Here is a 25748-nt window from a genome sequence, read left to right on the forward strand (position 1 = left end):
CAGTGTCTGCAACCTACACCACAGCTTATGGAAACTCCAGCTCCTTAACCCACTGAGTGAGGCCAGGGATTGAACCCGCATGCTCATGGATGCTAGTCAGTTTTGTTAACCACTGAGCCATGACGGGAGCTCCAAGAAAAGACAAGTTTATTGAGGCAAGAGACAGTGTTAACACAGTAGGCCGAATTCCTGATAATCAGGGAGAGCCAACCTTGGGTACATGGGTGTGCCTGTTTTTATAGCCCAGAGACCAAGGAGTTCGAGGCGAGGTCTTGCCATATACCTGTTGACCTGCTGATTGGTCGGGGAAGAATGAGGTCTTCTGATACACTTGCTGGTGGGTTGGGGAAGGATGGGCTCTTCAGATAGACTTGCTGGTGACGTATACTGCCCCTAGAGGGGTAAGGAGTGGGCCACATACCACAGGAAGGAGTAAGCCAAGTGGCTGGGGTGGGGAGATCCTCAGGAACATTGTAACAATTACAGTGAGACAGGTGGGATGATAAGGGTCTGGTGATTCTTATCTCAGCCAGAGGCTTTTTGAGTTGTATCCCCTTGGAGAGGACTTGAAGTCCCACAATGAACTGTGCTTTGAGATTTTGTGGCAGCTTTTAAAGACCAAATCTCAGGATGTGTCTTGAATTATCCAGCCAAAATTGTGGCTTGTTTTCAAGAGAAGCAGATTGAGATGGAAGTAAACTATGCTAGACCGCAAAGACAGTGTCTCAAATTCTGGAAACATATGTGTGGATCCCAGAGCTATCCTGAAATTTTTGCTCTGTAAAAAAATTGTTTGAGTCTACACAGCTCTGTGAATGAACTTTTTCTTTATGAAACTGCTAAATTAAAGCTAAGAGCCATCTTTAGTGGTGTAAGCCTGCAATTAAAATAAGGTTGGCATTTTGTGAAGTATTACTATAGCTATGTGCTTTCGAATTCAGTTGATAAATATATTTTTGTTACTCTTGAATTATATTTTAAAACTCCTATTTTAAAATAAGGACAAAGCTTAATTCACTGTTGTTAGTAACAAACTCCAGGCACAAATTTCTGATTTTACTGTAACTTTGCTATTTTTAATGGTGTCTAATTGAAATCCAGCAGAGCCCTGTGGGGCTCGTGAGAATACAAATTTTTCTGTGTCCCCCATTTCTTGTTTTTGGTGAATGGGCTTCAGTCTCAAGGACGTTCCCTTAGTTCCAAAAAGCAGGTTCAGACAGTTGCTAATCAAGGAAGGAAGGGGATGCAGAGACCAGGGAGGAGCCGTCTTGAAACAACAGTAGTGCAGCCTTGGGGCAGGGTCCTAGTTTAACAATCTCTTTGAGTTCTTCTGCAGAACTAAAACCCCCAACAAATAGAAGATGTTGAAGAAGCATCAGCTTTGAAAAACAATGAAAGCTTGCATCTACCCTGATCCTTACGTGTGGCCCTATTTTTCACTTTTTTCACTGGGGGAGCGGGGAGCACAGTCTTTAGGGCATTAGCCTGCTATGACCCTCCTTTGCCTGGCAAAGCAACAAAGCTATTTTTTTCTCCTTCACCCTAAACTCTGTCTCTATTTTATTTATACTGAACATTCAATGTGTTTTCTGATTCTATAAATTATATAGGCTTATGTTTAGGTTAGAAAAATATAACACAATAAATATTAATCCCAATGAACTTTACTAAGGTACATAATTTTAAAAACAAATATGTCTTAGACCCTTACTGAGTTTTAGCCACTAGGCTAAGCGAGGGGGTTATAAAAGATAAAGAACACACAAAATCCCTGCCCTGGTTCACTGAACTGAGTCAGGTGCAGAACGCAGATATGTAGACAGGTAAGTATGAAGTGACAGAGCTGTATTGGGGAAATATAGGAAAGGGATGTCCAGAAAGACTTCCAGGAAAAAGAAGCATCTTCCTTGAGACCAGAAGAATGAGTAGGAATCAGTCATAGTGGGAAGGGGAGGGGAAGATTGTTCCAGACAGAGGAAACAGCAAGTACAAGGCAGGAAAGGAAAGGCAACTAGGTGTGCTGGAGACACTGAAAGCAATTTGGGGTTGGAGAGCAGAGACTGAAAGCAAGAAGCACTCAGGATACACACGGTTGGAGAGAAGTATGCAGGACCCAGATACTGAAGGATCTGTTGTGGTCTCTGCATGCAGGTGGAAAAAGAATCTGGACTTAAACCAAGATGTGTGGGGAGTTCCCGTCATGGCTCAGTGGTTAACAAATCTGACTAGGAACCATGAGGTTGTGGGTTCGATCCCTGGCCTTGCTCAGTGGGTTAAGGAGAGCTATTGCCATGAGCTGTGGTATAGGCCGAAGATGTGGCAGATAGGCCATTGGCTATAGCTCCAATTAGACCCCTAGCCTGGGAACCTCCATAAGTGGTTTCTAGAAAAGAAAAACAAATAAACGAAAAACAAAACCGAGATGTAGAAAAGACAAGTTTATTAAGGCAAGGGACACTGCTAACACAGTGGGCCAACATCCTGATAACCAGGAAGAGCTGACTCTGGGCACATGGTTTTATAGCCCAAAGACAAAAGAGTACAAGGAGTGCTCTTGCCATACACCTGTTGGCCTGCTGATTGGTAGGGGAAGAAAGGGGTCTTCTGATACATTTCCTGGTTGGTTGGGAAAGGATAAGGTCTTTGGATACACTTGCTGGTTGGCTGGAGGCATATGTTGCCTATAGGGGCGTCCTAAGGAGCGAGCTACATACCTTTTCTAGTGGGGGGCAGGAAGGAGTAGGCCAGGTTAACCCAGGAGAGGAGGTGAGGAGTGAGCCACATACCTTTCCTTGCAGGGGGCAGGCAGGAGTAGGCCAAGTTGCTGGGTGGGGAGGTCCTTAGGAACATTGTAACAGTTACAGCGACACAGGTGGGCTGATAAGGGTCTGGCAATTCTATTTGCTGGAGGCTTGAGTTTTATTTCCTTGGAGAAGCCTTGCGTCCCACAGGATCTAGAAAACCTTAGTATGGGTTTTCCAGACAGCAAAATGCCCTTGAGCGATTAAAACAGGGCAGTGGTTTGATCAGATTTGCTCTTTGTAAAGATCACCTTGAGAATAATTTGGGGGGAAGCAAGAGTGCTCGCAGTGGAACCAGTTAGGTTAGCATAGACACCTGGGTTGAAGGACGTTAATGGACTAGAGAGGGGGCGGCAAAGATTAAGAACCAGGGGTGATTTCGAGATCCTGTGTTTTTATGGGGTAGAATTCACAGGATCTGGCAATGGATTGGATGTGACGTGTGAAGGAGAAATCTGGCTGACTGCCGGTTTTCTGACTTGAAGGCGCCGTTTCCACCGAGCCGCGCGTGACACGCAGAGGTTTGGGGGGAAAAGGGGATGGCGGAAGGAATACTGCTATTTAAGAAACAGTAAGATCAAGAAGGCGAAGAACCCCCAGTTTGGGCTCAGCGGTGCTGGCTGTTCTGAGGATCGAGCTTTGCACACCTCCTACTCTGCCTCCCCCTTGTCCTTGGTCTCACCGCCCACGCGGCTAGCTAGCGCTTTAAGCAACTGAGCTGGGAGACCCCACGCGGCGCCCAACCCGAACCCTGCGCATGCCCAGTGGGTGCCGTGTGCCGAGCCTGCGCAGTTGGGGGAATTCGGGCCTTTGGGATCCCCATCAGCGCCCCGCCTGGAGCCGGGCGAAGCCCGCAGCGTTACCTTTCCTCGCGGCCCGCCGCCCCTCACTCCCGCCCCTTCCGTGTTTTGGTCGCGCACGGGTTCCGTCAGTCGCAGAGGCAATTGGCTGTTAGAGGGATCCGAGAATGGTGATTGGCTGCCTTTGGCCGTCGCTCTAGCGCCCTCCCGGAGACCGGGAGATCGTGCGAGGTGGGAGGAGAGCTGGGGACCCGGGAGCCGACAGGCGGTAAGTTGGGGACTCCGGGTTTGGCGGGGACAGCGTTGGGCAGCGCTCTGGCCGGCTGCCAAGGCCAGGCTCCTCTCCGGGCGCTTCGGCGAGTCTCCCTCTTGCAACTTGGCCACGCTAGTCTGCTTGGCGCATGCAGCGTCCCTGGTCCCCAACCCCGGTTTGAACCTCCATGCTTTGCCATCTGAGGCTTCGCTGTTGCTGAAACACGGTCGCCTCCACGCCTTAGGGGGAAGCTTGTGGAGCAGGCAGGGAGAGGTTTACCCGCTGGGGTGGTCTCCTTCCTTTTCTCCGAATTCTACCACTGCTCCAGGGGCCCTGTCCCCATCGCTAAGGGCAAGCGTTCCCTGGCCACTGGGGCATCTTCCTGTCTAGCTCTCGATCCTCGCGCGCTTTGTTTTGGTCGTTGTCTAAACACGTCAGAGCCTTATCTCTTCGGCCAATTTGTGAATCCTTAGAAGGTTCTGAACCGGGTCACTCCTTTCTTGAATACCATTCAGCGTTCATTCGGTGCTTGCCTTACCGTTTATATTCTTTAAGTATGGGCTGATTGCTTATAACTATAACTCCTGATGAAAGGAAAGGTTAGGAATCCTTCCACTTGCCTTTTGTCGACCTTTTTGTAGAATTCATACTTAAATCATCTCACCCTCAGAAGCAAGAATATGAAGAGCCAACACTTGTTGAGTTCTAGCAGTGTGTTAGGCTATTATTTTAATATTCATTATCTGGTTTAATCCACACATCAATTCATTGAGACATGATTATTCCTATGCCATGTGGGAAACCTTGCTTTAAGTAACTTGCCTAAGGTCACAGAGCTAATAAATGTTGGAGTTTTCTAATCAGATCTGTTGAATCCCTCACCCATTACTGTGATATTAGTACCTTATTCTACATTTAAGAAAAGCTAGGTGATTTGTCCAAAAGTAAAGCAATAAGTTATAAATTTACTTTTAACATTAAAAGAACTCCTAGTAGGGTATGTGTTGGCCCTGCAGTTAGAACCGAACAGAGCACAGACCACACCTTCTAGAGCTCACAGCTTATTGGAGGACACTGACAAAATAGCTACTCAATAAAACATGCTTTGGGTATTATGTATATGGGTATGCTGTCTCTGAGGAATAGGGAATCAGACGAGAAGAGGTAAGACAGGCAGGTGTGGGAAGAGAATGGAGCAAACTCCCTGACTTTGAATTCTGTCTCCATCACTTCTTAGCTTTGTGATCTTAGGTAAATTACTTAACCTATCTGGGCTGTCTCCTCATCTCTGAAGTGGGACAATAATGGTACCGACTTCAATAGATTTGTTGTATTAGTGGGTTCTTCTATGTGTAAAACACTTAGGATAGTGCTTGGCATATAGTAGATACTAAATAGCTGTTATAGGAGTTCCCTGGTCGTCTAGTGGGTTAAGGATCTGGCGTTGTCACTGTCGTGACTTGGGTTAGTGCTGTGGCTCAGGTTTGACCGCTGGCCCAGGAACTTCCACATGCCATGGGTGCAGCCAAAAAAAAAAGAAAAAAGAAAAAAGAGGAGTTCCTGTGGTGGCTCGGCAGTTAATGAACCCAACTAATATCTGCGAGGACTTGGATTTGATCCCTGGCCTTGCTCAGTGGATTAAGGATCCAGTGTTGCTGTGAGCTGTGATGTAGGTTGCAGACACAGCTCAGATCCCTCATTGCTCTGGCTGTGGCATAGGCCAGCAGGTGCAGCTCCTATTTGACCCCTAGCCTGGGGACTTCCATGTGCCGTGGGTGTGGCCCTACAAAGACAAAAACAACAACAACCACCACCACAAAAAAAAGCTGTTATGTTATTCTAGGCTGAGCAAACTCATCAGGACAGGAAACTTGAACTCAGGTCTTTTGACAGCTGGTCCAGTGCCCTTTCCATTGTACAGGTTGCCTCAGAAGGCTGGTCCAGTGCCCTTTCCAGTGTACTCCTTGCCTACAGAAAGCTAAGTGTGACCAGATTAGTCACTTTGTCCTACAGCTGCCCAGGTAGAAACAAGCAGGGTACAGGAAAAGAAAGTAAAGAAGGCTGGGAGTCAGTGAGGAAGGGATTCTGGGAGCTTTGCCTAAGTTTCAAGTCATTCTAAATCTCTGGGTAGCCTGCCTTCTGGGCCTTATCCACCTAGTCTAACAACAGATATGTGTTTAGAGTATTTGTGCTCAGCACTGTGCTGGACACAGTATAGGGACATGGGTGTGATATGGTATCTGCTTGGAAGCAGCTAATGTTGTCTAGTTGGGTAAATGAGAAAGAATACAAAATAACCATGAGTGGCCATGGGCAGCATAAAAATAGGGTTGAGATTTTCTACTTTTAGCTATGCCAGCCATCAAATCAAGAGGCAGGGGTAATCTGAGGGGCAAGGTAGTTTAGGAAATCTTCCTGGGATGTGATCATATCACTTTATTGAGTGTCCAGAGGGTACAAAGCTCTGTGCTCATGCTGGGATTGAGAAGTAAAGAAACGACGGTCCTTGCCCTGAGAAACTCCTAGTCTAGCTAGGGGAGACATGTTCTGTTCCCTTGTAACAGGTGCTATGATGAAAGTATTTGGAGTGCTGTGGGAACAGGAGATGGGACATGTCACCTGTACCTGGATGAATTGGTATAGGGCTCACCAGGGAATGGACATTTGGGCTTGAAGCATGAATAGAAGTTGCTTAGGCAGAGTGTTTTAGGAGAAGGTATGTTTAGGAGCAAAGATGGTTGAATCAGAGGAGAGGGAATGAATGGACAGGTGGGAGTGGGTGGACATGATCTTACGGTTTGAATCAGGGCACTCTTAAATCAAATGAAGTGAAGTTTGAAAGAGGGCTTACGACAGGGCTGACACATGGTAGGCCCTCATGTGTTAGTTTCCTCACCCATCTCCTCGAGAAGTAAGTTGAGGCCAATTGGAGAAGAGCCTTGCATGCCGTGCTAAGCAGACTTGATCCTAAAGGTCGTAGAGGAGATTTGGGCTGTTGTTATGTCTGATTTAGGAAGGCTTTCCTTATTTTTTATTTATTTATTTATTTATTTATTTATTTTGTCTTTTTCAGGGCCTCACCTGTGGCATAGGTTCCCAGGCTAGGGGTCTAATCAGAGCTGTAGCTGCCGGCCTACACCACAGCCACAGCAATGCGGGATCCTTAACCCACTGAGCGAGACCAGGGATCAAACCCGCAACCTCATGGTTCCCAGTTGGGTTTGTTAACCACTGAGCCATGACAGGAACTCCTTTCCTTGCTTTTTCTACCTACGAATTATAAAAGTAGTCAACATTTTCTCCTAATAGGGCTTCACTGTTAGTCTATGAGCTGCCCAGCCACCCCAAGTACACAAACCCCAGAATGTCAAAGGTGACTGTCTTTGGAGGGGCAAAGGCTTCGGATTAGAAAGGGGTTTCTTTTGTAAGTAGTTGGTATAGTAGGTTCTTATACTTGTAGCCATGAAGGACTTGATGCATTTTGTATTTTCTGTTTTTTTTTCCTCTTAGTATGTATTACAGTTCTTCAGAGTGCCCACCTGTATCAGATAGGCCAGAGGGAACAATGCCCCACTCCCTTCCAGGGAACCACAGTGGAGGCAGAAGAATCAGGAAGAATCCTCAAGGAGGAGGTCATACCCAGGAGACAGAGTCAGGGCCTCTTAGTGTCATTTCTCCCTTCCTCCCCTCAAGAGATTCTGCTTGCAGTGTCTTCTTCATTCTGTCTTTGTTTTTTGTGGTTTTTTTTATGTTTTCACTTTTTCTATTATAGTTGATTTACATTGTCTGTCAATTTCTACTGTATAGCAAAGTGACCCAGTTTTATTTATATATATGTATATACACACACATTCTTTTTCTTACATTATCCTCCATTGTGTTCCATCACAAGTGACTAGATATGGTTCCCTGTGCTATACAGCAGGATCTCATTGTTTATCTATTCCAAATTCTATAGTTTGCATCTATAGTTTGCAGTCCATCCCACTCCCTCCCCGGTCTTTGGTTTTAATGATGGTTAGATATTCTTTTATTGTCCCTGAAACTGCTCCTGGAGCTGCCCAATCAGAACTGGGGTGCCAAGTTAAAAGGGAAGATTTCTAGGCTTAACCTCAGCCTTTCTAAATCTGAACCCATAGGGAAGGGGCTGGAATACTCTGCATTTGTGTGCATATTAAAGATCGAGAACCTTAGTTTTTTATTCAGCTTTCTTCAACAAATATTTATTATATGCCTAAGCATGCCTAGCTACATAGACCTGGTATAACCTGGACAGATAACCGCCTCTTATGTCAATTGAAATCTCATTTTATTTTACTTTGCTTTTTAGGACCGCACCCGTGGCATATGGAGGTTCCCATGCTAGGGGTCCAATCAGAGCTACAGCTGCTGGCCTATAGCCTGTGCCACAGCCACAGCAATGCAGGATCCAGGCTGAGTCTACAGCCTACACCACAGCTCAGGGCAACGCCAGATCCTGAACCCACTGAGTGAAGCCAGGGATCGAACCCGCAACCTCATGGTTCCTAGTCGGATTAATTTCCACTGTGCCACGACAGGAGCTCCTGACATCTGCATTTTAGTTCGGAAGATGTTAGGTCAGTGATGGTCAGCCACCAGATAGGTTAGGCAAAGCAAGTTTGTATGGCACTTTGAAAGTCCGATGGGGGACTTAGGATGTGATACAGTAAGAAATAAGGAACTTAAAGGCTCATCTGTGTGGATTAGAAAGAATTTGCACTTTGGAATCATCCTGGCCTGACCCTGCCACACCACTAGTTAACCTCTCCAAGCCTTAAGCCCTTATCTACAAATGAAATTTCAGATAGTACTTAGCTCACAGGGTGGTGTTCCTTATTAAGTGACACAATGTAAATAAAGTGCTGCGTAAGGTGCTTGGCATGTAGTAAGCGTGAAATGAAAAATGAAAGGGTTTGTTATCCCCATTTCAAAGATGAGGATGTTCAGGAGTAGAGGGATTAAGTTACTTGGCCAAGGTCACACAGCTAAGTAGGTGGTGGATAGAAGAGTCTGGAATTGAACTCTCATCATTCCCCAAAGCCATCTTTTTGAACTTGAGCATCATTCTGCCTCCTGTAGACATAATTCCTTTCTAGCAGGTTGCTCTAAAGCTTTGGAAAAAAAATGTCTGGGAGTTCCCATCATGGCTCAGTGGTTAACGAGCCCGACTAGCAACCATGAGGATGCAGGCTCGATCCCTGGCCTTGCTCAGTGGGTTAAGGATCTGGTGTTGCCGGGAGCTGTGGTGTAGGTCGCAGACTTGGCTCGGATCTGGCATTGCTGTAGCTGTGGCGTAGGCCAGTGGCTGCAGCTTCAGTTGGACCCTTAGCCCGGGAACCTGCATATGCTGTGAGTGCGGCCCTATAAAGACAAAAGACAAAAAAAAAAAAAAAAAGTCTGTTAAAGTTCTAGCTCAGAGCCTATAATGTTAGTTTGTGTTCTCCCTTCCCAGGAACCCCATACAGCTTGCAGGGATTTGAGGAGCTGGGACTCACTCTATCCTTACTGAAAAAGCCCGCCGCTCCTCAAGGGTTGCTGGAAAACACCTCCTGGTTGTAGGCAGGCTGCCTGCCCAGCTGTTTGCCCCCAGTTGGGTGGAATCCTTGCAGCTGCTGATTTCTTCCTCCTCCTCTAGGGTGAAGGCCATGCCGCCCCCTGGGAAAGTTCCCCGAAATGAGAACCTGGGACTGCAGTGTGAGTGGGGGTCCTGCTCCTTTGTGTGCTCGGCCATGGAGGAGTTCTGCGAGCATGTCACTCAGCACTTGCAGCAGCACCTGCAGGGCTCCGGGGAGGAGGAAGAGGAGGAGGAGGACCCGCTCGGTAAGGGAGCAGGACTCAGGAAGGGAAAAGAGCTCAAGGGGTGTGGAAAGTGACCTTTCTTGCTGCCAAGGGAGAAGGTAGCCATTGGGAATCATGGTTTATTCTGCTAATTGTGCTTTATTTTTGTTTATTAAAAACGTTGTAGGAGTTCGCATCGTAGCTTAGCGGTAACAAATCCAACTAGTATCCTTGAGGACGCAGGTTCGATCCCTGGCCTCACTCCATGGGTTAAAAAATCCAGCGTTACCAGAGCTGTGGTGTAGGCTGGCAGCTACGATCCAACCCCTAGCCTGTGAACTTACATATGCTACGGGTATGGCCCAAAAAAGCAAAAAGAAAAAATTAAAAATAAAAACATTGTAGAGTCATAGAAAACTCATTCAACAAAGATATATGGAGTTAACTTGCCATCTTGCCATCAAAAGTTAATTACTAATAATACTTTAGTGAATATTCTTTTTGGCCTCTCTCTGCATGTGTATATATGAATTAGATAAATACAATTTTGTTTTTTAAAAAAGGATCATATTGTACAAGCTCTTGGTAATGTACTTTTTTCACTCTCAGGTAGTGTTTTTCTTTCTCTTTTTTATTTTTTAACTGTGACCACCAGTTGGGAATACTTTTTTTTTTTTTTTTTTGGTCTTTTTAGGGCCACACCTGAGGCATATGGAAGTTCCCAGGCTAGGGGTTGAATCGAGCTGCACCTTCTGGCCCACACCACAGCCACAGGAACATGGGATCCGAGCCATGTCTTTGACCTACACCACAGCTCATGGCAATGCTGGATTCCTGACCCATCGAACAAGGCCAGTAATTGAACCCGCATCCTCATGGATACTAGTCGGATTTTCCAGTGTGCCACAATGGGAACTCCTTAAAAAATTCTTGATAGTTCAAATTCAGTTTTAAGGTTAATAACTATGAACTATAACGATAGCTTTAAAAGTCAAGTAATATGTTTACAAAAGACAAATTAGGTGATTATTATATTTTTTAAAGTAGTTACTTTTCAAAACAAGTAAAGCCCTATATAAAGCATTGGAAATATAGTACAAAGAGAGATAGGAAGTAGTTGGAGTAGCCTATCTTGGGACACCTGATCCTTAATCCACTGAGCAAGGCCAGGGGTTGAACCTGTGTCCTCAGTCAGATTCATTTCCGCTAAGCCACGACGGGAACTCCCTGGTTGCAGCTTTTTTTTTTTTTTTTTTTTTTTTTTTTGTCTTTTTGCCATTTCTTGGGCTGCTCCCATGGTGTATGGAGGTTCCCAGGTTAGGGTGGAATTGGAGCTGTAGCCACCGGCGTACGCCAGAGCCACAGCAATTCGGGATCCGAGCCGCGTCTGCAACCTACACCACAGCAACGCCAGATCCTTAACCCACTGAGCAAGGCCAGGGATCGAACTTGCAACCTCATGGTTCTTGGTCGGATTCGTTAACCACTGAGCCACGACGGGAACTCCTGGTTTTATATTTATACATATGATTATTTGATGTTTTTTCCTCCCTGACTGGAAGCTGTGGGAGGGCAAGGACTGGGACATTTTTTACTCTTTTCTGTATCCCCAGTACGTATCACACCATTAGTTGTCACATCAAATACTGGTATTTGCAGAATGAGCTCCTGGTGATGTGATCAGTGTGGCTTTCTCACTCACCGTTAGGTGGAAGGAGATCTTTGGAAAGTCTCAGACTCTTCCTTCTGAACCCCTTTCTGCAGAGGAAGAATTCTCCTGCTTGTGGCAGGAGTGCGGCTTTTGCTCTCTGGACAATTCTGCCGCTCTCGTCCGCCATGTCTACTTCCACTGCTACCACACCAAGCTGAAGCAGTGGGGGCTGCAGGCGCTGCAGAGCCAGGCCGACCTCAGCCCGTGCATCCTGGACTTCCAGAGCCGCAACCTCATCCCTGACATCCCTGACCACTTCCTGTGTCTGTGGGAGCACTGTGAGGTCAGCAGGCAGAGGCAGTAATAGGGGTGGAGAAGCTGGGATCTTAACTCAAGATGCCTTGACCCTTTCAGGGATGCCCTGTATTCCCGAGGTTTCTGCGAGTAGCCCTCCTTCATTTCCGAGTAGATCCCCTTTGCTCCAGCTTTCCCCCCACCAAGTGAATTTGGGAGAGAGCGAAGAAGCCCCCTTTGCACACCTAGGGGTAAGAGTCCTTCCTCCCACCCTCAGTCCTTACCCCACGTTGCTCCTGGCACAGAGCTCCTTCGACAACCCCGAGTGGTTCTATCGGCACGTGGAAGCTCACAGCCTGTGCTGTGAATACCAAACAGTCGGCAAGGACAACCATGTGGTGCCATGTGGCTGGAAAGGTAGGGCCACTCATTAACTTCGGGCTTCCAAAGAAACCTTGGGGTTGCTGAGGGACTAGGGCTGGTAGTGGGGGGACCAGTCCTGGAGGCACGGGTTGGCTGCTGGAGAGACTTAGGGGTCCCAGAGCCTCCTCTGGGGGTTTATGGCTGGACCTGACCAGGCCTTTCTTCGCAGGCTGCACCTGCACCTTCAAGGACCGCTTTAAGCTTCGAGAGCACCTCCGCAGCCATACCCAGGAGAAGGTGGTGGCCTGCCCCACCTGCGGGGGCATGTTTGCCAACAACACCAAGTTCTTAGATCACATCCGTCGTCAGACCTCATTGGATCGTAAGCAATCGGAGAAGAAGGGCTATGGGTACAAGTTGTCCTGCTTGGGCTGGGGGCTGGGGCATGTTTCTAGGAGAGGGGGCCCCTGAAGGTATCTGCAGCTTGACTACATCTGTCTACCTCAAGGGTACAGTCATTTGCTGCAGTCTGAGCTGATTGTGACTCATTAGATGTCATTCCGTGCCTACGGGGTGCCGCTTTTATCTCAGTGAATCCTCACAGCAGCCCCATGAGGTGGGTTTCTTATCCCCCTTTTTGCAGATGAGAAAACAGAGAGGTTACTCACTTACCTGAGATCACACAGGTAGTAGTAAGTGGTCAAGCTGGAATTCTAATCCAGGTTCTTGACTCCAGATCCCGTGCTCTTTCCACAGTACTGTGTCCGTCCGTAGGTCCCAAAGGTCCCTTTTTCTCCTCGGTGATTCCCTTCTGCCTGGGGTGGTTCCCCTCTCCCAGGCTCGCTCTCCTCTCTGCCACCCCCACAGCCCACCCTTTCTTCTGCCTGCCCCACCCCAGAGCAACACTTCCAGTGCTCTCACTGTTCCAAGAGGTTTGCTACAGAGCGGCTGCTGCGGGACCACATGCGTAACCATGGTGAGTAGCCAGCTGCCCCCATCTTCCTGGCTCGCCCTCCAGGCTTCCGCTACCCTGGGATCACAGCCTTCTCTCTGCTTGCCAGTGAACCACTATAAGTGCCCTCTGTGTGACATGACCTGCCCGCTGCCATCCTCCCTCCGAAACCACATGCGCTTTCGCCACAGCGAGGACCGTCCCTTTAAATGTGACTGTTGTGACTACAGGTAAGGGGAAGCAGAGACCGGAAGTCAGGTAACTCGTGTTCCAGGTTCCCTCATTCCTTCTAACCCCTCATGCCTCCTGTCCTGGCAGCTGCAAGAATCTGATCGACCTCCGGAAGCACCTGCATACCCACAGTGAGGAGCCAGCCTTCAGGTGTGATTTTGAGAACTGCACCTTCAGTGCCCGGTCACTCTGCTCTATCAAGTCCCATTGCCGAAAAGTACACGAAGTGAGTGGGGCTGGTGGTGGGGAAAGAGCCATCAGGAGTGCGGGGGAGCCCAGGGGAGAAGCTGGCCTCACCCTCCCTCCTCTCTCCATCAGGGAGACTCAGAGCCAAGGTACAGATGCCATGTGTGTGACAAATGCTTCACAAGGGGCAACAACCTCACTGTGCACCTTCGCAAGAAGCACCAGTTCAAGTGGCCCTCTGGGCACCCCCGTTTTCGGTATGTCTCTCAATGCCCCACCCCCAGATTCCCACACTTTTTTCTCATGCCTTTCGACAATTTAAAAACCTTGGGGAGTTCCCACTGTGACACAGCAAGTTAAGGATCTGGCATTGCTGCAGCTGTGGCATAAGTCATAGATGCGGCTCAATCCCCGGCCTGGGGACTTCCATGTGCTGCAGGTTTGGAACAAAACAAAACAAAAACAAATAAAAACCTTGGGAGTTCTCTTGTGGCACAGCAGGTTAAGGATCCGACATTGTTAGTGCTGCAGTGGTTCAGGTTGCTGCTGTGGCGCAGGTTTGATCCCTGGCCCAAGAACTTTCACATGCTGTAGGAATGACCAAAAAACGAACAAAAGAGTCCCTTGAATTTGATGGTGCTTTGATGTTCCATCTCCATTTATAAGGAACCTAGGGAGTAGAAGGGGGGCAAAGATTATTTTTATGATTTTTGAATCCAAGGCCTGATGCTAAACCTAGTAAATGTTGCCAGAAGTCATGCAGCCAGAGCTGGAACTGGAGTCCAAGGTCCTGATCCATCGCTCCGTGGCCATCTCATAAAATCCTTTGACCACCCTGCTGTCCACACAAATAATTTCTCTCTCTCTCCACCACCCCCTTCACTTTGAGTAGTGATCCTTCCTGCCTTTTTTTCCTAAATATTCTCATAAAGACCTTTTTTGTCTTCAACCCCCACCACTTAGAATCCCAGGGCTTCTTGCTTCCCTTGTATTTGACCCTTACCCTCCCGATCTCCAGGCCATTTCTGCCTCCCCCTGCCCATGCCTGCTGCCCTCTGCTCCTCCTTCCCCAGGTACAAGGAGCATGAAGACGGCTACATGCGGCTGCAGCTGGTTCGCTATGAAAGCGTGGAGCTGACGCAGCAGCTGCTGCAGCAGCTACAAGAGGGATCAGGCCTAGGAGCATCACTGAATGAGAGCAGCCTGCAGGGCATCATTCTAGAAACAGTGCCAGGGGAGCCAGGACCCCCGGAAGAGGTAGAAGAGGAAGAGGAGGGCAGGCGTGGTGAGGGGACAGCCCCCTCGGCCTCTCAGGACACTTCCAACCCTGTCGTCCATGGGGAGAATCAGACCAGCGTCCAAGGAGAACGAGAGATCGTCTACTACGTGCTGTCTGAGGCCCCGGGAGAGCCCCCCCCAGCCCCTGAGCCCCGCTTGGGGGAAGTCATGGAAAAGCTTCAGGGAATAGCTGAGGAGCCAGAAGTCCAGATGGTGTGACGGCTGCAGAGCCTGACCATTGCTGCCCCCAGGCCCTAGGGTTTGAGCCGGGCTGGTAACAGTGCCCCTGGTGGGCAGCCCTGCCAATGAATGCCTTTAGGAGTGGCGCCCAGGGCAGTGTGGTCCACTCTGGACCTGGCTCGCCTCATCGGGCAGTCTCAGAGGACTGCCCTTTTCCACCAGACCACATTGTGGGGGGATCTGAGGAATTTAGATTCTTTGAGGAGGGCACCCTGGTCGTGTGTGTGTTATAGTAGAGGGGCTAGTGTCGGGCTTAACCACAACCCCCTAGACGCGCTGGAACAGTGATTAAAATCCTTAGTCAACTCACATCCATTCCCATCTCTAGGGGTCTTTAGGCCCAGGGATGACACATAACTGGTCCCTGTAAGGGCCCTTTCCTCGCAGCCAGCCAAGGCACAGTGAACCAGGCAGCCATTCCCCTCTAAACACTTCCTTCAACAACAACCGCAAGGACTTGATGGTTTTCCTCAGGGATGGGATTGGAGGCACTGAGTGTGTGCTTGTGTCAGTTGTTTTTGGTAATAAAAGAAACACTTAGGCTGTTACTCATTTCTTTGTTATGTTTGGTGGTATTAACTAAGTCATGAGGTAACAGCTGCCCAGTAGAGGAGCTGAGTAATTAGGCTTGTTCCCCTTTTTTTTCCTTTTTTTTCTTTTTTTCTTTTTTTTATTAGGGCTGCACCCATGGCATATGGAGGTTCCCAGGCTAGGGGCTGAATCAGGGCTGTAGCTGCCAGCCTACACCACAACCACAGCAACTCAGGATCCAAGCCCCTTCTGCCGCTGACACCACAGCTTACAGCAACACTGGATCCTTAACCCACTGAGCAAGGCCAGGGATTGAACCTGCGTCCTCATGGATGCTAGTCAGATTCGTTTCCCCTGAGCCATGATTGGAACTCCAGGCTTGTTCTCCTTTTAGTGACTGGGATTTGTTTTTGTTTTTAACTGTCCTCTTGTTTCCTGTCCCCTAGCCACACTCCCCACGTTTGGTGAAACTTCTCCATTTCTTCTCAGAATATCTGCCATCTCCCAGAAATCCCAGGCTAGGCTGGGAGTGGGCAGTAGAACACTCTAAAATGGACAAGGGCTCATCAGGAATATAGAGCATCCAACCATGGCCACCTCTGAACCCTCGTTAGAACCCACTGCCTCTGGGGTGGGGGTTCTTTACCTGTGGGACAAAGAAGGAACTCTGGAGGCGAAGGGTAGATATGGAGGCTGTAGGGAAGGGCAGGTGCTCAGGATCCAATGTGTATCTGAATGTGCGTTTTCCTGAGGAGTGGGTCTTTTTTTTTCATTAGAATCTCAAAAGGGTTGGAACCCTGCAAAATAGCTTTTTTTTTTTTTTTTTTTTTCTTTTTGGGCAGCACCTGCGGGCTATGGAAGTTCCCAGGCTAGGGGTTGAATTGTAGCTACAGCTGCCGGCCCATGCCTCAGCCACAGCAGCGTGGGATCCAAGTGGCATCTGCAGCTTACACTGCAGTTCATGGCAATGCCAGATCCCTGACCTGCTGAGTGAGGCCAGGGATCAAACCTGCATCCTCATGGATACTAATAGGATTCATTTCTGCTTTTTTTTTTTTTTTTTTTTTTTTTTTTTGCCTGTAAAGTCATGTTGTAGTTCTCTGTGTCCATTCTTAGGGTCTCTACCGCGCTGAAGAGGTCAAGGAAGTATTCTCAGGGGTCTTGGCTGGGCAGGAAGCTGCCCCCAAAGGGTGTCTGTAATTCTTACTACAAAAATTGTGTGCCTACTGCTGAAAGAATTAGGAAAGAGAAGTCTCTTCTTTAATTCCATCAGCCATTTACTGAGTTCTTGTTAGTCCAAGGCACTGCGGTAAGTGCCAGGGATTCCAAGATGAATAAGCCCAGGATCTGCCCGGGAGGGACTTGCAGTACCAAGGCCAGGAAAGACCTAAGTGTGTGGAGCGAGAGGCCTGTCAGGGTTCATTGAAGTGGCTCAAAGCAGGAGCTGAGAGTATAACCCGGGTAAGGGATCAGGAAGGGCTTTGTCAAGGAAGTGATTAGACTACTGTCTACAAAGGGGTGGGCAGGATATTCCAGGCAGAGGATCTAGTCTAAATGAACCTGAAAGGGCACTTTGTGGTCCAGAGCACAGAGGACAGTAGGAGGTTGTGGAGAGAGACAAGACCGGAAAGGAAAGCCAAGCCACCCCCAAAAGACTGTCAAGTTTTAGAATGGTGATTCTGCCAGTGACAGGGAGTGACAGCAGGAATTCAGGCAAGAAATAATGAGGGCTTTAAGGTCAAGCCACTATGGATGTGAACTTGGCCTCCGCAAGATCCCCTTCAAGAAATGCAGCATGGGGTGTTCCCGCAGTGGCTCGGACGTAATGAACCTGGCTAGTATCCGAGGACTCAGGTTCAATCCCTGGCCTTGCTCAGTGGGTTAAGGATCAGGCATTGCTGTGAGCCGAGGTGTAGGGCGCAGATGTAGCTCCGATCCCTCATTGCTGTGGCTGTGACGTAGGCTGGTAGCTGTAGCTCTGATTCGACCTCTAGCCTGTGAACTTGATATGCTGAGAATGCGGCCCTAATAAGCAAAAAGAAAAAAAAAAAAAAAAAGAAAAACACAACGTGTTCTCTAACACCATATACAAAAGGCCTAAATGTAAGACCAGAAACCATAAGAGCCTAGAGAAAAACATACATGGAACACTCTTTGACAAAAATTGTAGCGATGCTTTTGAGGATATGTCTTTTAAAGCGAAGGAAATAAAAGCAAAAGTAAACAAATGGGACCTAATTAAATTGAAACGCTTCTGCACAGCAGAGGAAACCATCTACAAAATGGAAAGACAATCTACTGAACGGGAGAATATATTTGCAAATTGTATGATGAATAAGGAGTTAATACCCAAAATATATAAACAGCTCATACAACTCAACATCCCCCCAAAAAACCACTCATTTGAAAAGATACATGTACCCTGATGTTCATAGCAGCCCAATTGCCAAGATATGAAGCAACCCAAGTGTTCATCAACAAATAAACAGATAAAGGAGTTCCTGTCATGGTGCAGCGGAAACAAATCCAACTAGGAACCGTGGGATTGTGGGTTCCATCCCTGGCCTCACTCAGTGGGTTGAGGATCTGGCATTGCCATGGGCTGTGGTGTAGGTCACAGATGCAGCTCCGACTCCAAATTGCTGTGGCTGTGGTGTAGGCCGCCAGCTGTGGCTCCGATTAGACCCCTAGCCTGGGAACCTCCGTATGCCACGAACGCAGCCCAAAAAGCAACCTCCAAAAACAAACAAATGAATAAAGAAGATGTGGTGTATATACAATGGAATACCACTCAGCCTTAAAAATGAATGAAACAGCCATTTGCAACAACGTACATGGACTTGAAGGGTATTAGGCTAAGTGAAAGAAGTCAGACAAATACTATATGATATCACTTATATGTGAAATCTAATAAATACAAGATAGGAAATACAACAAAAAAACTGACTCACAGATACAGTGAACAAACTAGTAGTTACCAGTGAGGAGAGGGGAGAGTGGAGGGGTAAGATGAGGGAGGGGGTTGGAAGTACAAACTATAATGTATGGAATAAACTGTAAGGATATATTGTACAACATAGGGAATATAGGCAATATATCATTATAGCTATAAATGGAGTATAACCCTTAAAGATTGTGAATCACTCTGTTGTACGCCAGTAACATAGTATTGTACATCAACTATGCTATTTTTTTTTTTTTTTTGGCCATACCTGCAGGATATGGACATTCCCAGGTAGGGGTCTGATTAGAGCTATAGCTGCTGGCCTGTGCTACAGCCACAGCAACATGAGATGTGAACCACGTCTGCAACCTATATCACAACTTGCAGCAATGCCAGATCCTTTAACCCACTGGGTGAGGTCAGGGATCGAACCCATATCCTCATGGATACCAGTCAGGCTCTTAACCTGCTGAGCCACAATGGGAGCTCCTGATAATAATTTTAATTTCATTTTAAAATTATTATTATTATTTGTCTTTTAGGGCCACACCCACAGCATACGGAAGTTCCCAGGCTAGGGGTCAAATTGGAGCTGCAGCAGCTGGCCTACACCACAGCCACAGCAATGCCAGATCTGAACTACATCTGTGACCTACACCACAGCTCACATCAATGCCAGATCCTTAACTCACTGAATGAGGCCAGGGATAGCATCTACTTCTTCATGGATAGTAGTCAGGTTTGTTACCACTGAGCCAGTGATAGGAACCCCAATACCTTTTTTTCATTCCAATACCTTTTTTTTTTTTTTTTTTTTTTTAGGGCTGCACCCACAGCATATGGAGGTTCCCAGGCTAGGGGTCCAGTCTGAGTTACAGATGCTGGCCTACACCACAACCATAGCAATGTAGGATCCAAGCCACGTCTGCAAACCACACCACAGCTCACACCAATGCCAGATCCTTAACCCACTGAGTGAGGCCAGGGATCGAACCCGCAACCTCATGGTTCCTAGTCAGGTTCATTTCTGCTGCGCCACGACGGGAGCTCCTCCAATACCTTTTTTAATTAAAAATTTTAACATTGAAGTATAGTTGATTTTCAATGTTGTGTTAGTTTCAGGTGTATAGCAAAGTGATTCAGTTAGGGAAAGATACTTTTTTTTAATGGCTACATGGAGGAGAGAGGAAATGCAAGTGAAGACTTTCCATAAGCAAAGACACTGCATTTCCAAATTCCTCTAGGATCCTGTTCTAATTTCACCATCCATGCTGTGTCCCTCCACTAAACAAGTCTAACTCTGCTTCTCCTATCAGGCCTTCAGATAGTTGAAGATAATGGAGGCTTCTTTTGGACTAAGTACCCTCATCTTCTTTATTTTATTTTATTTTATTTTTGTCTTTTTTGCCATTTCTTGAGCTGCTCCCGCGGCATATGGAGGTTCCCAGGCCAGGGGTCTAATCGGAGCTGTAGCTGCCAGCCTATGCCAGAGCCACAACAACGCGGGATCTGAGCCACGTCTGCGACCTACACCACATCTCACGGCAACGCCGGAGCGTTAACCCACTGAGCAAGGGCAGGAATCGAACCCACAACCTCATGGTTCCTAGTTGGATTCGTTAACCACTGCATCATGACGGGAACTCCCCCTCATCTTCTAAACCTTCTTGTGTCATGTAGTTTGGGGTCCCCTCTCTACCCCCACTCAGGGCCTGAGGTTTTGGTTACACCATGCTTTCAATTTAATGTGAAGTGCTGCCCGCTGGAACCCCTAAGCCTTTACATATTTTGTTCTTGCCTAAACCATGCTCCTTCCCTTTGGATGCAGGCAGTGGTTATCCTGGAACTAACAGCAGGCCCTTGTGTTTGTCTTCTTTAAATTTTGACTTAGGCTTAATTGACAGCTCTGTCCAAGTGGTAGGTTAAAAGGTTAAATAGGACAGGGCCAAAGGCAGACCCCCAAAGGCAAGTCAATAGAGATCTTTCTCTTAATCAAGACCAGATGAAGATTAAAGGCCGAAAGACTGGTGCCCTATTTCCCATGTATAATTCAGAATGAAAATACTAAACCAGGAAGCTTATACATGGAAGTACAACATGAATTTACTTTCTTTTTTCTTTTTTTTGGCTTTTCTAGCGCCGCTCTCATGGCATATGGAGGTTCCCAGGCTAGGGGTCTAATCAGAGCTGTAGCCGCCGGTCTACGCCACAGCCACAGCAACACCAGATCCGATCTGTGTCTGCGACCTACACCACAGCTCACGGCAACGCCGGATCCTTAACCCACTGAATGAGGCCAGGGATCCAACCTGCAACCTCATGATTCCTAGTCGGATTCGTTAACCACTGCACCACGATGGGAACTCCTGATTTTACTTTCAATATATATACACACATATATGTATATTAATATACATATATGTGTGTATATTAATATATGTATGTATATACTATCAAATTCTGGTTTCTATTTTTTCTTTCTCATTTCTTGGTGCCCTTATTTTGCTGGTCTTCTCGGCAGGGGCCTGGTCTGCCCCTTGAGTGATTCCTCAAGCATTACTGATGTGGTCCATTCCTCAGAGGATCAGTGCCTTCGGAATCAGGCCAGCACCCTGGGAAAATGTCCTTCTCTCTCAGTCATATCAGTCATGCCCACACCAAACCTTACTGCTCTCTCTGGACCATGGGGACAGCAGAAGCCATTCTGGCCTGCTACCATGTGATTCTGGTTCTCTAGGAGGAGGGGCTCCTGCCCAGGCTCTGTGCACTGGGGTTAGAAAGCACTGGACCAAGCAGGTCCAAGCAGCCAGAGACCTGTGGGAAGATTAGAAGCCGGAGGTGGGTGACAACGGATCCCTGGAGGAAGCAGGGTGTCAAGACTATTTCGATGGCCTGAAAGTTTCATCTGGAGTCAGACATCAGGATGTCTGAAGATTAAGGAGACACCCTGTCTTACTCTTCCTCAAAGGGGTGTGGGTAGGGAGAGAGGGCAGGTGGACCAGGAGCGTGGAAGCCAATGCTTCTCTCATATTTGGGGCAAGTCCACAACTTCCAACAAGAGGAGAGAAGAGCTGAGTGTGTATAAAAGAGAAATGATTTTCCAAGATGAGAAGAGCTGAGTGTGTATAAAAGAGAAATGATTTTCCAAGATGAGAAGAGCTGAGTGTGTATAAAAGAGAAATGATTTTCCAAGATGAGAAGAGGAAGGAATAGTCACAGGGAATGGAGTCATTTCTGTCAGATTATGACCTAGTGCATATAGGCTGTCAATGAATGAATGAATTTTGCTCAAGATCAGGAATCCCATGGTGCACTTTGCCAATGAGGAGCACATTCATTTCATGTACAGTAGCAGAGGGGCTTGGGACTGAGAGGGGAAGGTTGGGGAGATTGTGAAAACTTCTCATACCATGCTAAATAGCTTGCATTTCTTGTCTGGGCAAGGAATGCAGAGGACAAGTAGATAGACGAAGGTTGGAAAGGAATGGAGATAACCTTTCCTTTGAGTAGATGGAGGGGATGTGGATTTAGTTTGTAAGTATGAGAGGGATTTCCTGCCTGGCATCTCTATTTCCTTGATGAAGTAGGGATTAACGTTATTGAGGGATAATCTGTTGGATTAAGGAGATTTATAAGAATTGTCAAGTTTTAGAAATGGCATTCATAGCTACAGCAGATTTCTCCAAAGAAGACATGCAGATGGCCAGCAAGCACATGAAAAAATGCTCAACATCACTAATATTAGAGAAATGCAAATCAAAACTACAATGAGGTTCTGCACAGGAAAGGAAATCCTAAACAAAACGAAAAGATAACCCACAGAATGGGAGAAAATATTTGCAAATGAATCGACTGACAAGGGATTAATCTCCAAAATTTATAAACACCTCCGCTCAATACCAAAAAAACAAACGACCCCATCAAAAAATGGGCAGAAGGTCTAAACAGACAATTCTCCAAAGAAGACATATGGATGGCCAAAAAACACATGAAAACATGTTCAACATCACTCACTATTAGAGAAATGCAAGTCATAACCACTATGAGATACCACCTTACACCGGCCAGAATGGCCATCATCAAAAAGTCTACAAAAAAATAAGTGCTGGAGAGGGTATAGAGAAAAGGGGACCCTATTACACTGTTGGTGGGATTGTAAATTAGTGCAACCACTGTGGAAAACTGTATGGAGATTCCTCAGAAAACTAAAACTAGAACTACCATTTGATCCAGCAATCCCACTCCTGGGCATCTATCCAGAGAAAACCATGACTCGCAAAGACACGTGTACTCCAGTGTTCACTGCAGCACTATCTGCAATAGCCAAGACATGGAATCAACCTAAGTGTCCATCGACAGAGGAGTAGATCAAGAAGATGTGGTACATTATACACAATGGAATATTACTTAGCCATTAAAATGAGGGAAATACCAGCATTTTTAGCAACATGAATGGACCTAGAAATTATCATGGTAAGTGAAGTCAGCCAGACAATGAGACACCAGCATCAAATGCTATCACTGACATGTGGAGTCTGAAAAAAGGACACAATGAACTTCTTGCAGAAGAGATACTGACTCACAGACTTTGAAAAACATGGTTTCCAAAGGAGATGATTTGAGGGGTGGGGGGATGCGTTGGGGCTGTGGGATGGAAATCCTATAAAATTGGATTGTAATGATCATTGTATAGCTATAAATGTAATAAATTCATTGAGTAATAAATAAATAAAAGAAAAAAGAACCTACAATGAGGTATCACCTCCCACCAGTCAAAATGGCTGTAATTAACAAGTCAGCAAACAACAAATCCTGGAAAGGATGTGGAGAAAAGGGACCCCTCCTTCACTGTTGGTGGGAATGAAAATTGGTACAACCACAATGGAAAACAGTATGGAAGTGGATGTCCTCTGGAGCCTGGAAGTCAGGTAGAATGCTAGTGCCATCAAGAAAGAGTGGGGAAGACACACAACAGTAGGCTGAACCTAAACGTACCATTGACCCCTCAAAAATAAAATATCTTGAATCTCTCCTCTGCCTTTTCTGGGGGGCAGAGAAATATCACTTTTCCACGTCTATATCCTTCACCCTCAATAATGCCTGCGTGACCTTTTGTCCATACCTTTGCAATGGTATCAAGCACCCAAAAGAATGGGAAAAAAAAAGTCTAGAACAGAAAAAAGAGATGGTAGTTTGGGAGCTGTTCACATGTAGATTTGTTCTAGCCTGGGTCCTCTGCTATCTAGAGTATCCCTGACCTGATTTACTACCTGCAAGGTGACAGAAGTGATGGAGATATCATGGGTGGGAAGAAGCCAACAGACTCAGACTGTGGACATAACACACCTACACAGAGCAAAGGATGGAGCATTCCCAGTAAGAGGTGTAAATTTCTCTGGTTTTCAAGTCCTTATGCACGCACCCAGATTCCAGTTACCACCTTAAAATTAAATGAGGAGCCCATCAAAACCTTGGAGAAACCCCTTTGTACTGGGAGGTTTTCATACTCCCAGCATTCTGGAGTTTTTTTAGCCACATGTCTGCCTGCCCCTGGGTGTGAGTAACTGATAAAAAGCCCACCACATTTCTGGGTGCTTACTATGAGTCTAGGTGAATCAGATGTCCTACAATTCCCCAAGCAGATGTGTCTCCAAACTGCTCATGGACCACACAGCTAACTAAGGAAGTAAGCAATCATGACTCAAATTCTTTTTTTTTTTTTAATTTTATTTTATTTTCCCACTGTACAGCAAGGGGGTCGGGTTATCCTTACATGTATACATTACAATTACAGTTTTTCCCCCACCATTTCTTCTGTTGCAACATGAGTATCTAGACATAGTTCTCAATGCTATTCAGCGGGATCTCCTTGTAAATCTATTCTAGGTTGTGTCTGATAAGCCCAAGCTCCCGATCCCTCCCACTCCCTCCCCCTCCCATCAGGCAACCACAAGTCTCTTCTCCAAGTCCATGATTTTCTCTTCTGAGGAGATGTTCATTTGTGCTGGATATTAGATTCCAGTTATAAGTGATATCATATGGTATTTGTCTTTGTCTTTCTGGCTCATTTCACTCAGTATGAGAGTCTCTAGTTCCATCCATGTTGCTGCAAATGGCATGATGTCATCCTTTTTTATGGCTGAGTAGTATTCCATTGTGTATATATACCACATCTTCCGAATCCAATCCTCTGTCGATGGACATTTGGATTGTTTCCATGTCCTGGCTATTGTGAATAGTGCTGCAATGAACATGCGGGTGCATGTGTCTCTTTTAAGTAGAGCTTTGCATGACTCAAATTCTAAGATGCCCTCTTGGAAGTAGAGCTTGGTAAAATGAATCCCTAATGGAGGTATATACAGATAACAGCTTTATTTTATATTCCTGGACATTTGTAAAATTTGCTGTATTTACAGTAAAAGTTTATGGAATACATATTTAATACCAACTTTCTCAAGGGTTTTTGTGTATTTGAAAACGTTTTAGAACATTAGTTTGTGCAATTAAAAAAATTATGGCTACATCATTCAGCTCCAAAAGGTTGTTGTCTATAATTTTACCTTGTAACTTAAGAAAAATGTCACCTGTACTATATTTTGACTCATATTTTTGATATTTTGCTAATTCTCTTCTTAACCCATTATCACAGTTTTACATATGTCTTCTATAAACAGAAAATCATTAAATTTTGTACTTTAATATGGTCAAAAAAATAGAAAAGTGTGGAAGTACCTCAGAAAACTAAATATAGAACTGTCATATGATCCAGCAATCCCACTCCTGGGCATATATCTGGACAAAACTTTCATTGAAAAAGATACATGCACCCATATGTTCATTGCAGCATTATTCACAATAGCCAAGACATGGAAACAACCTAAATGTCCATCAACAGATAATGAATTAAGAAGATGTGGTACAGATATACAACGGAGTATTATTCAGCCATAAAAGGACAAAATAATGCCATTTGCAGACACATGGATGGAATTAGAGACTCTCATACTAAGTGAAATAAATCAGAAAGAGAAAGACAAACACCATATGAAATCGCTTATATGTGGAGTCTAAAATATGGCACAAATTATCTGTCTACAAAACAGAAACAGATCATGGACATGGAGGGCAGACTTGTGTTTTCCAGGGATGGGGGTGGGGAGAGAGGGGGACTGACTGGGAGTTTGGGGTTGGTAGATACAAACTGTTATATTTAGAACTGATGGGTGATGGGGTCCTTCTGTACAGCACAGGGAACTGTATCCAGTCTCTAGGGTAAGAATCTGATGGAAAATGAAAAAAAAAAAGGGTGTGTATGGGTGGCTGGGTCATTTTGCTGTACAGCAGAAATTGAAGGAACATTGTAAATCAACTATACTGTAATAATTTTTTTTTTTTGGTCCTTTTGCCTTTTCTAGGGCCACTCCC

General features: G+C 46.2%; 1 protein-coding gene across 13 annotated transcripts; it reads left to right on the plus strand.

Annotated features, from left to right (window-relative positions):
* Positions 1-3810: 3810 nt before the first annotated feature.
* HINFP (histone H4 transcription factor) lies at positions 3811-25043 on the plus strand. Of its 13 annotated transcripts, XR_014815423.1 has the most exons (11): positions 3811-3869; positions 9511-9695; positions 11418-11647; positions 11904-12015; positions 12191-12343; positions 12860-12937; positions 13023-13143; positions 13232-13370; positions 13463-13587; positions 20845-21398; positions 21439-22235. XR_014815423.1 is itself a non-coding variant. In XM_005667424.4 (10 exons), the coding sequence occupies exons 2-10, from the start codon at positions 9521-9523 to the stop codon at positions 21044-21046; spliced, it is 1335 nt and encodes a 444-aa protein (XP_005667481.1). In that variant the 5' UTR covers positions 3811-3869; positions 9511-9520; the 3' UTR covers positions 21047-25043. The 13 variants fall into 13 exon arrangements, 11 of the variants coding, with proteins under 11 accessions (XP_005667481.1, XP_084832468.1, XP_084832467.1 ...); XR_014815424.1 differs by lacking the exon at positions 11418-11647; XM_005667424.4 differs by having other exon boundaries at positions 20845-25043.
* The last annotated feature ends 705 nt before the right edge of the window (positions 25044-25748 follow it).

The sequence above is a fragment of the Sus scrofa genome, chromosome 9 (assembly GCF_054392235.1).
Source record: "Sus scrofa isolate SSC_HxYL_T2T_F1_AM1 chromosome 9, Sscrofa_HxYL_maternal_Yorkshire_Landrace_v2.0, whole genome shotgun sequence".
NCBI classification, from domain to species: Eukaryota; Metazoa; Chordata; class Mammalia; order Artiodactyla; family Suidae; genus Sus; species Sus scrofa.

What these genes read in the sequence shown, in the direction of transcription:
- HINFP (XM_084976341.1), top strand. Translation starts at nt 9,521, where the DNA reads ATGCCGCCCCCTGGGAAAGTTCCCCGAAATGAGAACCTGGGACTGCAG. An exon ending in GGAGGAGGAGGACCCGCTCG is followed by an intron (nt 9,696 to 11,417) that starts GTAAGGGAGCAG and finishes CCCTTTCTGCAG; the next exon opens with AGGAAGAATTCTCCTGCTTG. An exon ending in TCGTCAGACCTCATTGGATC is followed by an intron (nt 12,344 to 12,799) that starts GTAAGCAATCGG and finishes CCCCTCTCCCAG; the next exon opens with GCTCGCTCTCCTCTCTGCCA.